The sequence below is a fragment of the Oncorhynchus clarkii genome, chromosome 3 (genome assembly GCF_045791955.1).
Source record: "Oncorhynchus clarkii lewisi isolate Uvic-CL-2024 chromosome 3, UVic_Ocla_1.0, whole genome shotgun sequence".
NCBI classification, from domain to species: Eukaryota; Metazoa; Chordata; class Actinopteri; order Salmoniformes; family Salmonidae; genus Oncorhynchus; species Oncorhynchus clarkii.
The window spans coordinates 71,571,702-71,585,867 of NC_092149.1; the positions used below are offsets into that span (position 1 = coordinate 71,571,702).

General features: G+C 41.6%; 1 protein-coding gene across 2 annotated transcripts; it reads left to right on the forward strand.

Moving 5' to 3' along the window:
• Window positions 1–501: 501 nt before the first annotated feature.
• On the forward strand, window positions 502–13,976 carry LOC139406119 (G-protein coupled receptor 143-like). 2 transcript variants are annotated; one of them, XM_071148597.1, is made up of 10 exons: window positions 502–570; window positions 895–1,175; window positions 4,744–4,853; window positions 6,010–6,104; window positions 7,300–7,392; window positions 7,944–8,053; window positions 10,014–10,122; window positions 10,915–11,032; window positions 11,193–11,460; window positions 13,012–13,976. In XM_071148597.1, the coding sequence occupies exons 2-10, from the start codon at window positions 917–919 to the stop codon at window positions 13,113–13,115; spliced, it is 1,266 nt and encodes a 421-aa protein (XP_071004698.1). In that variant the 5' UTR covers window positions 502–570; window positions 895–916; the 3' UTR covers window positions 13,116–13,976. The 2 variants fall into 2 exon arrangements, with proteins under 2 accessions (XP_071004698.1, XP_071004696.1); XM_071148595.1 differs by lacking the exon at window positions 502–570 and having other exon boundaries at window positions 841–1,175.
• Window positions 13,977–14,166: the final 190 nt, after the last annotated feature.

Sequence of the window (14,166 nt, forward strand, 5' to 3'; positions counted from 1 at the left end):
TATAAGAGTACATGGCCATTAAGGCAAAATTGTTCTTCAAGATGTTCAATTGTTCATAGATGACCAGCAGGGTTGTAGAGGGTGCAACAGGTCAGTACCTCAGGAGTAAATGATGTTGATTTAATCCCTGCCACTGTAAACCTAACACATAAATTACTTTGTGCCTTGTCAGAGAAAGGGCATGGATTATAATAGTTTATCATTGCATAAACCTACTCAATGCCCTCTCTGTAATCAATGCATATTCATAGCTCCTTTGTTTTGTTCCACAAATCCTTTCCGCACCTGCTTTTCTGGTTCTTAAGAGTTGGAATGCAGCAGCTCCCTACCTACTCAGGCTAAGTGGCTGTGCAGTGGGGTGTTCATAATCTATCTGCCTGGACAGGGTAGTGCCTTTGCTACTGTATTTCAACTTTCAGATGTAGCCTACCTACATTCAAACCACTCTAAATGACTGCATATGATCACGTTCTTGTATAATTGGGTAAATTGTTGTAGAAAATGAAAAAGTTTGCATACTGTGCATTTCATATTTTCCACCAGGACTACAGCCTCTGCTATTTATTAAAGGTGAGTCACAGTCTCTTCCTGAACACACATTGATTCACTCCTATTTTCACGTTTTCATACACTCATAATGCAATTTATACTTAATATTATAGAGGCATGGACAACTTGTTGGAAAAATGTAACTGAACAAAGAGTAAGCCTTTTTACTCCAAATGTCAGAGCAACATTCCTTTTGTAGGCTCTTACCAATGTGGGGCAGTTAAACCCTGACTGGAAAGATTAAATAGAAGCACATGATGATTCAACCCGTGATTTTCACTAGGAGCAGCTCATACCACGACTAAATGAATGAATTTCCCTTTATTTTCTCCCCTGACACCGTAGCCTGCTTTTCTGCATCTAGTCCATGATGGCATCCCCAAGGCTGGAGACGTTCTGCTGCCCAAACAGAGACGCATCGACTGAATTTGTCATTACTTTTCAGCCCCTCTTCTTTAGCGCCATTTGCATTGGTAGCGCAGGTTTAAGTTTGGTATTTTCTATATTACAACTTTTGCCCAAACGTAGGGGTTACAGACGCCTTGGACAGTACCCTCTTCCCAAGCCAGCGTCTTCGTCGAGAATATTGTTTATCATCAGCATATGTGATATTCTGGGATGTACAGGTAAGGAAATGTCCCATTACTTTTCATCAACACTTTCCACGTCACTGCCGATACGATGGAGAGTTTAATCAAAGCTGTAGGCGTACACCAAGTTTAGAATTGTGTCAGCCTACTTTACGCTAAACTTTTTAATTGTTCATCATAACCTATGACAATGGAATCTACTATTGTTGCTAGTGAAACACCAGTTCGTATCAAATAAAACTTTATTTGTCACATGCGCCGAATGCAACAAGTGTAGACTTTACCGTGAAATGCATACTTACAAGCCCTTAACCAACAGTGCAGTTCAAGAAGAAAATATTTACCAAGTAGACTAAAATTAAAAGTAACACAATAACAATAACAAATATCACATGCAATTGGGCATATTGCTCAATTTGCTCATTTTGTAATAGCTCACAGTCTCACGTGGAAATCCACTCATGGCACGTCATGTAGCTAAGCCTAATTATGATGACGCACGAGCCAACATTTTCAAGTTGTTATAAACCATTTATGCATTGTGAAAGAATGGACTCTTACCAGTTTGTTTTCATAACGGTAATCAATTATACACAATGAAGAAAATACAGTATGTCCCACAAGCCAACCATTGGACTGATTTTTCTCCTGGCAGTGTCTAAATGAGGCCATTTATAGGCCTAGCTACTATAGTAGTTTCAGTTTCTTAACATCACTTAGGCTACTGTTTGAAATTAGAATATGTGTTGGATAATTCCTTGATATAGTAAGATTAGAACTAGACTCATGTGAGAGGTGTAGTCTAGTCAGCCATCATTGCTTGAATTGTCACTGCTGACATTTTATATCCTCAAAGCCCTCTGAAATAGTCACAAAATGGACATTTGTCACACAAAATGATAGCATACTAAATCAAAGCACTTTAAGTTGAGTCATGGCCTTTACTAGAAGGTCTAGTAGAGGTAAGACACTAATGGAGAAGAAGCTGAGGACTGCTGTCCTTTTGTGAGAATGGAACTGAGGGTGTTTGATCAATTCTATTCTTCATTGCTGATATGCTGATATGCATATGCTGATATATTTGTTGCAATGAAAACCTATTTCATTGTCTACAGGGAAAATGACATTAGAACACAATGAATCAACACGTTACATCAATTGGTAGTGAGAAATTATACATTTGACATTCTCTACCCACAAAGGTATGTCTTTCTTTGTTATTTTGCTTCTACAGAAGGTGTCAAAGAATAATGTAATTAACCTGAATAGTATGTGGTTCCAGTTTCTCCCAGCAGGGTGGTTTTCCTACTGCAAATAAAAACAACTTTAATACGTTCAACATGCCACATTTCAGCCAAAGCACACTAGAGCATCAAGTACATCACGTTAAGTGTAGTACACTCACATGTTTCCAAGGCTCATGGCACAGTGCAGCAGGGCAGCGCTAAGGCCCTTATGAACCATCACCTGAGGTCTCTAGTATTTCCATTACACTTGTAACCACAATAAAAAGGATTCCATGACAGAATCACATTAACAAGGTTTGTAATAATGCGAGCCAAATAAGCACCAGCTTCATTATCTGTTTCCAGTGTTAATTAAAGCCAGTGAGGATTTAACTCCAGTATAATACCCTGTAAGGTGTGTATGATGCCATGATGATTTCCGTCCACCTCACAAAGATGACAGTTTAACGGACAGATGTTTAAAAATCACCCTCTATTTCTATTTAGTTTCTGTGATCTGAGCCTTGTTGCATTTGTTTGACCGTTCTACTGAGTGTGTTATCAATGGAGACTCCTTTTTTATTTATTTGATTTGATTTCACCTTTATTTAACCAGGTAGGCTAGTTGAGAACAAGTTCTCATTTGCAACTGCGACCTGGCCAAGATAAAGCATAGCAGTGTGAACAGACAACACAGAGTTACACATGGAGTAAACAATTAACAAGTCAATAACACAGTAGAAAAAAAGAGTCTATATACATTGTGTGCAAAAGGCATGAGGAGGTAGGCGAATAGTTACAATTTTGCAGATTAACACTGGAGTGATAAATGATCAGATGGTCATGTACAGGTAGAGATATTGGTGTGCAAAAGAGCAGAAAAGAAAATAAATAAAAACAGTATGGGGATGAGGTAGGTAAAATTGGGTGGGCTATTTACCGATAGACTATGTACATCTGCAGCGATCGGTTAGCTGCTCAGATAGCAGATGTTTGAAGTTGGTGAGGGAGATAAAAGTCTCCAACTTCAGCGATTTTTGCAATTCGTTCCAGTCACAGGCAGCAGAGAACTGGAACGAAAGGCGGCCAAATGAGGTGTTGGCTTTAGGGATGATCAGTGAGATACACCTGCTGGAGCGCGTGCTACGGGTGGGTTTTGCCATCGTGACCAGTGAACTGAGATAAGGCGGAGCTTTACCTAGCATGGACTTGTAGATGACCTGTAGCCAGTGGGTCTGGCGACGAATATGTAGCGAGGGCCAGCCGACTAGAGCATACAGGTCGCAGTGGTGGGAGGTATAACTTATAACATATAACTATGACTTTGGTGACAAAACGGATGGCACTGTGATAAACTGCATCCAGTTTGCAGAGTAGAGTGTTGGAAGCTATTTTGTAGATGACATCGCCGAAGTCAAGGATCTGTAGGATAGTCAGTTTTACTAGGGTAAGTTTGGCGGCGTGAGTGAAGGAGGCTTTGTTGCGGAATAGAAAGCCGACTTAGATTTTAGATTGGAGATGTTTGATATGAGTCTGGAAGGAGAGTTTACAGTCTAGCCAGACACCTAGGTACTTATAGATGTCCACATATTCTAGGTCGGAACCATCCAGGGTGGTGATGCTAGCCGGGCGGGCGCATGCGGGCAGAGATCGGTTGAAAAGCATGCCTTTAGTTTTACTAGCGTTTAAGAGCAGTTGGAGGCCACAGAAAGAGTGTTGTATGGCATTGAAGCTCGTTTGGAGGTTAGATGGCACAGTGTCCAAGGACGGGCCGGAAGAATACAGAATGGTGTCGTCTGCGTAGAGGTGGATCAGGGAATCGCCCGCAGCGAGAGCAACATCATTGATATATACAGAGAAAAGAGTCGTCCCGATAATTGAACCCTGTGGCACCCCCATAGAGACTGCCAGAGGACCGGACAGCATGCCCTCCGATTTGACACACTGAACTCTGGTGAACCAGGCAAGGCAGTCATCAGAAAAACCGAGGCTACTGAGTCTGCCGATAAGAATATGGTGATTGACAGAGTCAAAAGCCTTGGCAAGGTTGATGAAGATGGCTGCACAGTACTGTCTTTTATCGATGGCGGTTATGATATCGTTTAGTACCTTGAGCGTGGCGTACCTGAGGTGCACCCGTGACCGGCTCGGAATCCAGATTGCACAGCGGAGAAGTTACGGTGGGATTCGAGATGGTCAGTGACCTGTTTGTTGACTTGGCTTTCGAAGACCTTAGATAGGCAGGGCAGGATGGATATAGGTCTGTAACAGTTTGGGTCCAGGGTGTCTCCCCCTTTGAAGAGGGGGTCAGGAGCCTTATTAAACAGATCTTTATGAGACGGACAGATGTTTTGAGATGTTGTGCTTGTCTCCTCCAGGTATCATAGTGAGGTCATCCATCTGGCTGGGCCTGCCCAACCTTGTCAGAGGGATCAATGTGGCCAACAACAGCGACGTGTGGCCAGAGGTGTTCTGCGTCGGCAGTGCAGTACGTATGATAACCACGTCTAGGACTTTTTCCTGACCATGTAACCTGACCAGGAAAAACTCCTGACCTGGCAGAAGAAGAGTTATAGCAGGTAGCCTAGCGGTTAAGAGCATTGGGCCAGTAACTGAAAGGTTGCTGGTTTGAATCCCTGAGCTGAATAGATTAGATTCAAAATCAGTCAATGTGCCCTTGAGAAAGGCACTTAATCCTAATTGTTCCTTTAAGTTGCTCTCGATAAGAGCATCTACTAAATTACTAAACTGAGACAAAAAGGAGCTCAGCAAATATACAGTACTGACAGGAATGGGCTAGCAGATTGTATTTTACATTTGAAACAGTCACTTGCATGACAAAATGGTGCTTAAAGGAGTTATTGTTGTGAAGAACCATAAAATAAAACTCACTGCACACAGTCAAGAGTGTTGAACCATCACCATTATTTAGAGAATTTGAAATTCCCTGAGTAAGTCAATTATTCTGCATGTAGCATTTAACAACGTTGATCCAGTGTTTGGGTGTTGGACACACTGACACACAGCAGAGATGCCTAGATGTGCTCTTAAACATGCAGAGACACAGACATGAGCCTATTTCAAATATGAGATTAGTTACATTAGAAAGCTATCGTTACTTATCAAGGAGAGATTCTGCACCGTGTACAATATCCTCCTGTATGATGCTTGTTGGTTTATTTTTATTTTTTTAGTTGAATTTTACCCCTTTTTCTCCCCAATTTCATGGTATCCAATTGTTAGTAGCTACTATCTTGTCTCATCGCTACAACTCCCGTACGGGCTCGGGAGAGACGAAGGCTCTTAACACAGCGCGCATCCAACTCGGAAGCCAGCCGCACCAATGTGTCGGAGGAAACACCGTGCACTTGGCAACCTTGGTTAGCGCGTACTGCGCCCGGCCCGACACAGGACTCGCTGATGCGCGATGAGACAAGGATATCCCTACCGGCCAAGCCCTCCCTAACCCGGACGACTATAGGCCAATTGTGCGTCGGGCCGGTTACGACAGAGCCTGGGTCTCTGGTGGCACAGCTGGCGCTGCAGTACAGCGCCCTTAACCACTGAGCCACCCGGGAGGCCCTTGCAGTATGGTTTATATACAGTGTGTTGTTCTGATGTTTAGTCTGGTTTGTGTTCCCCAGATGTGGATCCAGCTGTTCTTCAGTGCATCCTTCTGGTGGACCTTCTGTTACGCTGTGGATGTCTTCCTTGTGGTCAAAAGATCTGCAGGAATCAGGTAGTCTATACTCTCCTCCTGCTATCAATCACATTTTACTAAATCACTTCTCTATCAAATATGTTTTCTCTCAATCAGTGGTGGCTAGTGGCACTTTAAATGGGGAGGATGGGCTCATAGTAATGGCTGGAACGGAATCAATAGAACGGAATCAAAAGAATGGTCTCAAACACATCAAACACCTGGTTTCCATGTGTTTGATATTATTCCATTCATTATGAGCCATCCTCCCCTCATGAGCCTCCTCTGCTCTCTGATGTGTGCTCTCATAAATATAATATCAGTAATCTCACAATATAATATAGCTGCAACTCCTCAATATAATACTCTTCTGTCTTTCCAGATGGGGAAAGTACCACAGCGACTTGTGTAGCGCAAAAACAAATATTGTGTTTAATTATTCATACTGTCCTAATGATATGCCACTTCCATTAGACAGAGCATGTGAAAATCTGCTCTTCAGTTCTGATACCACTTCTCTCTGGGCATTACTGTGTATCTCATATGTAATCCGTAGGATATTGTGTGAAATATACTACACAGAGTGTAAAAAACATGAAGGACACCTGCTCTTTTCATGACATAGACTAACCAGGTGTATCCTGGTGAAATGTACAATCCCTTATTGATGTCACTTGTTAAATCCACTTCAATCGGTATAGATGAAGGGGAGGAGGTTAAAGGATTTTTAAGCCTTAAGATAACTGAGACATGGATTGTGTATGTGTGCCATTCAGAGGGTGAATGGGCAAGACAAAACAATAACTGCAACGCTGCTGGGTTTTTCACGCTCAACAGTTTCCCGTATGTATCAAGAAATGGTCCATCACCCAAAGGACATCCAGCCAACTGGGGGCGCAATTCAATATTAGGACGGTGTCCTTAATGTTTCATACATTTAGTGTATGTTTATGTGTTGAAAGCATTGCCTGGCTCATGAATCATGTCATTGTGTTTTAGTAAATCATGTCACATGACCTGGATTTTAACCTCTATTTTAAGCCTTTTCCAGAAATGAGAATTACACCAAAAAGGAAAACAATTTTTGTCTGAGGATGGTACTGGACCATCTGACATAAAAATAAAAAATAAAATTGAAATGAAAAAGCTTTAAATAAGGATTAAAATCCAGGTCATGTGACATAATTAACCAAAACACAGGGCCTCATGACGTGATGTCTTGTTGTTCCGTCAGTACCATCATCCTGTATCACATGATCACATGGGGTCTGGCCGTGTTGCTGTGTGTGGAGGGTGTGGCCATGCTCTACTACCCATCCATCTCCAGGTATGTCAACAGCTCTCCATTGGATGTGTCTGTGACATCAAGTTTGTGTTGTCATGAATCACATTGAAAATGTAGGCTTGTGAAATTGTGACAACATTTACTGTACTGCTGACTGTCAAGATACTTGAAGGAACATTGTCTCAGGATCCTTGATGTTAGACCAGTTTTATGTGCATTCCAAGACTTGTGCTGTACACTGACAGTCAATAGCCCTATTGTCGTTAAAGGGATAGTTCGGGACTTTGGCAATGAGGCCCTTTATTTACTTCCCCAGAGTCAAATTAACTTAGGATTTTTATGTACTGTATCTGCGTCCAGGATGAAGGAAGTTAGATGCAATTACATGAACATTGTATCCACGAGTTCATCTGATTCTGAAAAGTAGACAAAGAGCTTCATTGCCAAAATCCTGAACTACATCTTTAAATGACTGAGGATTGTGGTGTGCTAACCCAACATGTCTCTGTACTGCTACCTCCTGTGATCCTTCCCCCATGCCTGGAGGATACATGTAAGGTTGTGTGATGTGCAGTGCCTTTCTCGTGTTGCAGCTGTGAGAATGGCCTGCAGCATGCCATTCCTCACTACATCACTACCTACGCTCCTCTACTGCTGGTGCTTATAGTCAACCCTACGCTGTTCGCCAGGACTGTGTCTGCAGGTCAGTTCAAACTGCCCCTCTGGTGCTGGCTAGCTCTTTATGATTCAGAGCCTTGGACAGGCAAATGCGTCCCAAATGGCACCCTATTCCCTATTTAGTGTACTACTTTTGACCAGGGCCCACAGGCCGCAATCACAGGCACACTCATATCAGATATTTCATACATAGATACAGTTGAAGTTGGAAGTATACACACACTTAGATTGGAGTCATTAAAACTTGTTTTTGAACCACTCCACATATTTATTGTTAACAAGCTATAGTTTTGGCAAGTCGGCTAGGACATCTACTTTGTGCATGACACAAGTAATTTTTCCAACAATTGTTTACAGACAGATTATTTCACTTATAATTCGCTGTATCACAATTCCAGTGGGTCAGAATTTTACATACACTAAGTGGACTGTGCCTTTAAACAGCTTGGAAAATTCCCCAAAATTATGTCATGGCTCTAGAAGCTTCTGATAGGCTAATTGACACCATTTGAGTCAATTGGAGGTGTACCTGTGGATGTATTTCAAGGCCTACCTTCAAACTCAGTGCCTCTTTGCTTGACATCATGGGAAAATCTAAATAAATCAGCCAAGACCTCAGAAAAAACATTGTAGACCTCCACAAGTCTGGTTCATCCTTGGGAGCAATTTCCAAATGCCTGAAGGTACCTTGTTCATCTGTACAAACAATAGAACACAAGTATAAACACCATGGGACCACGCAGCTGTCATACCGCTCAGGAAGGAGACACATTCTGACTCCTAGAGATTAACGTACTTTGGTGTGAAAAGTGCAAATCAATCCCAGAACAACAGCAAAGGACCTTGTGAAGATGCTGGAGGAAACAGGTACAAAAGTATCTATAGCCACAGTAAAACAAGTCCTATATCGACATAACCTGAAAGGCCATTCAGAAAGGAAGAAGCCACTGCTCCAAAACTGCCATAAAAAAAGCCAGACTACGGTTTGCAACTGCACATGGGGACAAATATCGTACTTTTTGGAGAAATGTCCTCTGGTCTGATGAAACAAAAATAGAACTGTTTGGCCATTATGGCCATCGTTATGTTTGGAGGAAAAAGGGGGAGGCTTGCAAGCCGAAGAACACCATCCCAACCGGGAAGCACGGGGGTGGCAGCATCATGTTGTGGGGGTGCTCTGCTGCAGGAGGGACTGGAGCACTTCACAAAATAGATGGCATCATGAGGGGGGAAAATCATGTTGATATATTGAAGCAACATCTCAAGACATCAGTCAGGAAGTTAAAGCTTGGTCGCAAATGGGTCTTCCAAATGGACAATGACCCCAAGCATACTTCCAAAGTTGTGGCAAAATGACAACAAAGTCAAGGTATTGTAGTGGCCATCACAAAGCCCTGACCTCAATCCCGTTGAACATTTGTGGTCAGAACTGAAAAAGCGTGTGTGAGCAAGGAGGCCTACAAACCTGTCTCAGTTACACCTGCTCTGTCAGGAGGAATGGGCCAAATTTCACCAAACTTATTGTGGGAAGCTTGTGGAAGGCTACCCGAAAAGTTTGAGCCAAGTTAAACAATTTAAAGGCAATGTTACCAAATACTAATTGAGAGTATGTAAACTTCTGACCCACTGGGAATGTGATGAAAGAACTAAAAGCTGAAATAAATCATTCTCGCTATTATTATTCTGACATTTCACATTCTTAAAATAAAGTGGTGATCCTAACTGACCAAAGACATGGAATTTTTAAAAGGATTAAATGTCAGGAATTGTGAAAAACTGAATTTAAATGTATTTGGCTAAGGTCTATGTAAAATTCCGACTTCAACTGTAAATACTAACAGCTCTATTGTATCTAAATGTAGAGTCCTACAGAGAATGTGTTTAAATGGGTTCAATCTTTTATAGCTATTCTTTTTCAGAAGAAACATTCTGCGATTATTGTAAAAGCAGAAAGAAAGTGAACTGTCGTTTTTTTCTCCATTCAGTGACATCATTATTGAAGGGACGACAAGGGATCTACACAGAAAACGAGAGACGCCTGGGAACAGAGATAAAAATACGCTTCTTCAAAATCATGCTGGTCTTCTTTATTTGGCAAGAAACTTGTCTTTATCTAAGAGAAAGACCAGAATATTGCATGTCATTGTGGGATACATAGTATGTAGTCTATAACATTTCTCCTGACTATTGTATTGTGTTAGCCAAACAGCATACGAAACTTGACGGCAAGTAAATGGGTTATGGAGGAACCTATATTACAGGTCCTGACAATAAAGTAAACATACATTTGATTAAGTTAAGGCAACTGTGTTTCCTGGCAAGGCTGGAGAATGGCTTATGTGTGACCTTTTTTTCATAAAGTCCATGACCTTCCTCAAAGAGGCCATACTTATAATGCTGTAGTGTAAATCCATTTATTTATACAAAGCGTTTTCCGAACATTATGGAGAGCTGCAGAGGCCCTTGAATTCTAAGATCCACGTTTCAAAATTGAAGAACTGGCACTTTTTTTTACTATACTTTTTATCAATTACTTTAAGGCTGTGTTTACACAAGCAGCCCAATTCTGATAAAATTTTTTTTCACTAATTGGTCTTTTGACCAATCAGATCAGCTCTGAGAAAGATCTGATGTGAAAAGATCTGATGTGATTGGTCAAAAGACCAATTAGTGGAAAAAATATCAGAATCGGTCTACCTGTGTAAATGCAGCCAGAGACCTAATTTGGCATATTGTAGCTAGCCCTTGGTGAATCTGTCTAGTCAGTAAAGGAACTTAACTCATTTTCATAATGAAAATAAAGATTAATTATAAAAAAGTATTGACATCCAGTATGCTTTCCTGACATTAATGTACGATACCTTTATCATGATTCCCACTTTTCAGCTGGCTTCCCAACATCATCAATGAAAGCCTGCTGTTTTACCTGGAGATGCAGACAGATATAAAAGCTGGTGACTTGAAGAATATACGAAACGCAGCCCTCATCACATGGTTTATCATGGTGGGTTCTCTGTCAATGCATTTACTTCATAGTAAACGATCTTGGACAGAAGTTTTCATTTGTACAGCAAACCAGTCCAGCACCAATGTTAGTGTGTTATTTTGAAGGCTCAGGTTTGTTCATATCTGAAGGTCTCTGTGTTATGTTCTACTGTTTCCAGGGCATCTTGAACCCCATGTCAGGCTTCCTCAACACGTTGGCCTTCCATGGCTGGACGGGCTTCAAAGTGGACTGCAGCCTGCAGAGGAGGAGGGAGCTGGCCTGGGACTCAGCCTCCACCTCGGCGGCTAACGTGGGGGGCTACAACCCCATCGTGGGCTCCACCCTGCTCTACCAGAGCCATGTCCAGGAGGCCAAGAACATGACAGGCAAGAACATGACAGGCAACGGGCAGCCGGCCTCCGACGCCATCAGCGTCCTATCAGAAGGTAAAGGGCATGTGTGGCTGCAGAGCGGGGAGAATGGCAATGGTAACTCCCCAGTGTATCAAGGCTGGTGAAACCTGTTGTACACACGCTGGGCATCATCATCTAACGTTACATTCTGCTGTGCATGGTGCTGCCAATAAAGCCGCACTCAGTTTGCTTCATATCATACCAGCAAGTATGGATTTGGTTTTAGATTAAAAAGTTATAGATGACTTCAGACTCATAGGGAATGGCCTCACTCACCGGGCGAATTTTTCCTTAATAAATCCAGTTTTGAAAAATATATTACTGTCAGAGATTGTCCCCCAGGACCATCTTGACATGACGTATTATAGAGGATGATGGTCTGAGCCAGGAGAAATGACCAGGGACAGAACTGTTTCTGTAGTAGTAGAATGTGTAGTAGAATTTACCTGCGATGTGCTGCTGCATCTTTTAACTCCATAATGTCAATATTTCTGCTCTCACATGGTTAAATTACAATTAAGTGAGGACAAAAATATATCACGTATTTTGGGAGAAATGTATGTTTTTGTTTATTTTTATGTTCTATTTTTATGTTCTACTATTTAAGCAGACTTAGGCCATGATTCAATCAGATTTAGTGTTAACCCGCATTGGCAGACATGTTAGACATGTCAGACATGTGGCGATGTTAGAGGTGTAACTGTGGTATGAGCAGACACATTTCAGCGGCTGCCTAGTGTGTCACAAACCACTCTCTTCCTTATTATCCCTACCGCGTTAGAAGTTCAAAATGTTGATAGGAAGTGTCGGCAAATACATGGTTTCATGTTCATTTATAGCCTATCAGACTAATCGAGGTGTAGACAATAGAAAATCACGCATTCGAGTGTTTGAACTTGTAGCGTGGAATTTGTTAGATTATAAAGTAATCTGGTTAAACTAATGCAAGGATACACTTTTGGATTTGACAACTAACGCAGTTCCTCCGCCGACACAGCCAAAACAACCGCTGTGCGGGTGTCAGCAAGTTCGGATCAGATAGAATCTAGCCCTTAGTGAGATGTTTCGGTGCACAATTTCAAGATAATGTACACAGATATTTAATGTTTTTGATTGTTGTTCAGGATCTGAGACAGTGAACCTGACTTTTTAATGAAAACTCCTCATGAAATAAAGAACAACTTTCAAGGCTTTAGTGTTTCTTGTTTATGAATTTGGCCCTGTATCATGACTCTCAAGGATCTTATATTTAAGTTTCGATATAGAGTTGTGTTGGACATTTTTTTGGCTTGTTTTTTTTTTTGGGGGGGGGGGGGGGGGAGTTTAACAAGAGGATCCAAACATATATTTTATCCCATAACACATGTAAATACAGTCTTGTCTAAACTGTTAAAAAAAATCACAATGGTAAGAGATATGCTATTTGTATGAAGGTGTTGTGCATGCCTTGAATGAAGAGAGCTGCAGCAGAGGACTTGTTCATTGTAGACTCTTGGGAGTTTTGATTTGAAGTGTAAGAGAAGGGATATATATATACCCGCCTTAACTCAGTCATCTCCCCTATCCCCTATTTTGTCTTGCTAGGTTCAGAGTCTAGTACAATTGAAATCCACATTTCCACTGAGCACCGAGACTATGAGGAGATAGACGCAGATGGAGAATCGTTGGGGAGCTCTGCAAGGCACTAGCTGGAGCCACCTGCAAAACCTGCTGCCAGCCTTCACTCTCTGCACCCCCCCCATGGTTTAGTTCGCATCCCAAATGGCACCCTATTCCCTATATAGTGCAGTAATTTGACCATGGGCCATAGGGTTCTGGTCAAAAGTAGTGCACTATATAGGGAATAGGGTGCCATTTGGGACGCAATGTTAGACCCTGTCCCTGATCTCTGTTGGAAAACCATGAACCCATAGACGCCCCTTTAGATAAACCAGGAGTGTTAAAATGGTCTGTCTACCTGTACCATTTAAGTTATTTTTCTCTTTAGGATTGCCATTTCATTGCTACTGTAGCATAGTTAAAGGTTCGTTATCACAGAACAACATGACACACTTGGCCGTCCGTCTGCTTGTCATATCTCTGGTGTCCATATATGACAGGCCCCAAAGGGTTTGCCAGTTAATTTGCCTCAGCACGGAACACACAGCCCTCCCTAATCACCATTGGCGTTACGTTACTGAACCATCAACTGTACAGTAATGGAATAGTCCTCAAGACTACCTCACGGTGTCTCATTTTCAATTCAGATAAGAAATGTCAGGTTTGTACTATTGACTATTGGTGAACCTAGAGGCTGCCTTTTAAAAATGTGCCTTAATTACTCCAGAAGCATGTATTCAATTCAGCACATCAGCAGACCCAGTGTACTGTACGTATGCATTTATGACTTGTGTACATAAGAAGCCCCCAAAAGCATAAACGAATGGGAATATATCTCTACCTGAGATGTTGTTTATAGGTAAATGATTTGTAGATAGGGTTTTGAACGTTACATTGTTAACCTTGTACTTTGGTTCTATTTTATACAGTATTAAACATTGCGCAATGAAGTTTTGTGATAGTGTTATCTTTAACCCAAGTTGAAGGAGGGTAAGAATTTTGTAATTTCTTTCAAGTTTGATGTGTCATGAGTTAAATGATCACATGAAGTATCTGATAAAGTGCTACACTGACACTAAATATCTACCTCTCCATATACACATTATCATAATGCTATGCATTCTGCCGCGTGAGCCACAT

Excerpts from the sequence above, each read along its gene's own strand:
- LOC139406119 (XM_071148597.1), top strand. The coding sequence starts at position 917 with ATGATGGCATCCCCAAGGCTGGAGACGTTCTGCTGCCCAAACAGAGAC. Across the intron at positions 7,393-7,943 it reads TACTACCCATCCATCTCCAG|CTGTGAGAATGGCCTGCAGC; the intron begins GTATGTCAACAG and ends CTCGTGTTGCAG. Across the intron at positions 10,123-10,914 it reads ATGCTGGTCTTCTTTATTTG|CTGGCTTCCCAACATCATCA; the intron begins GCAAGAAACTTG and ends CCCACTTTTCAG.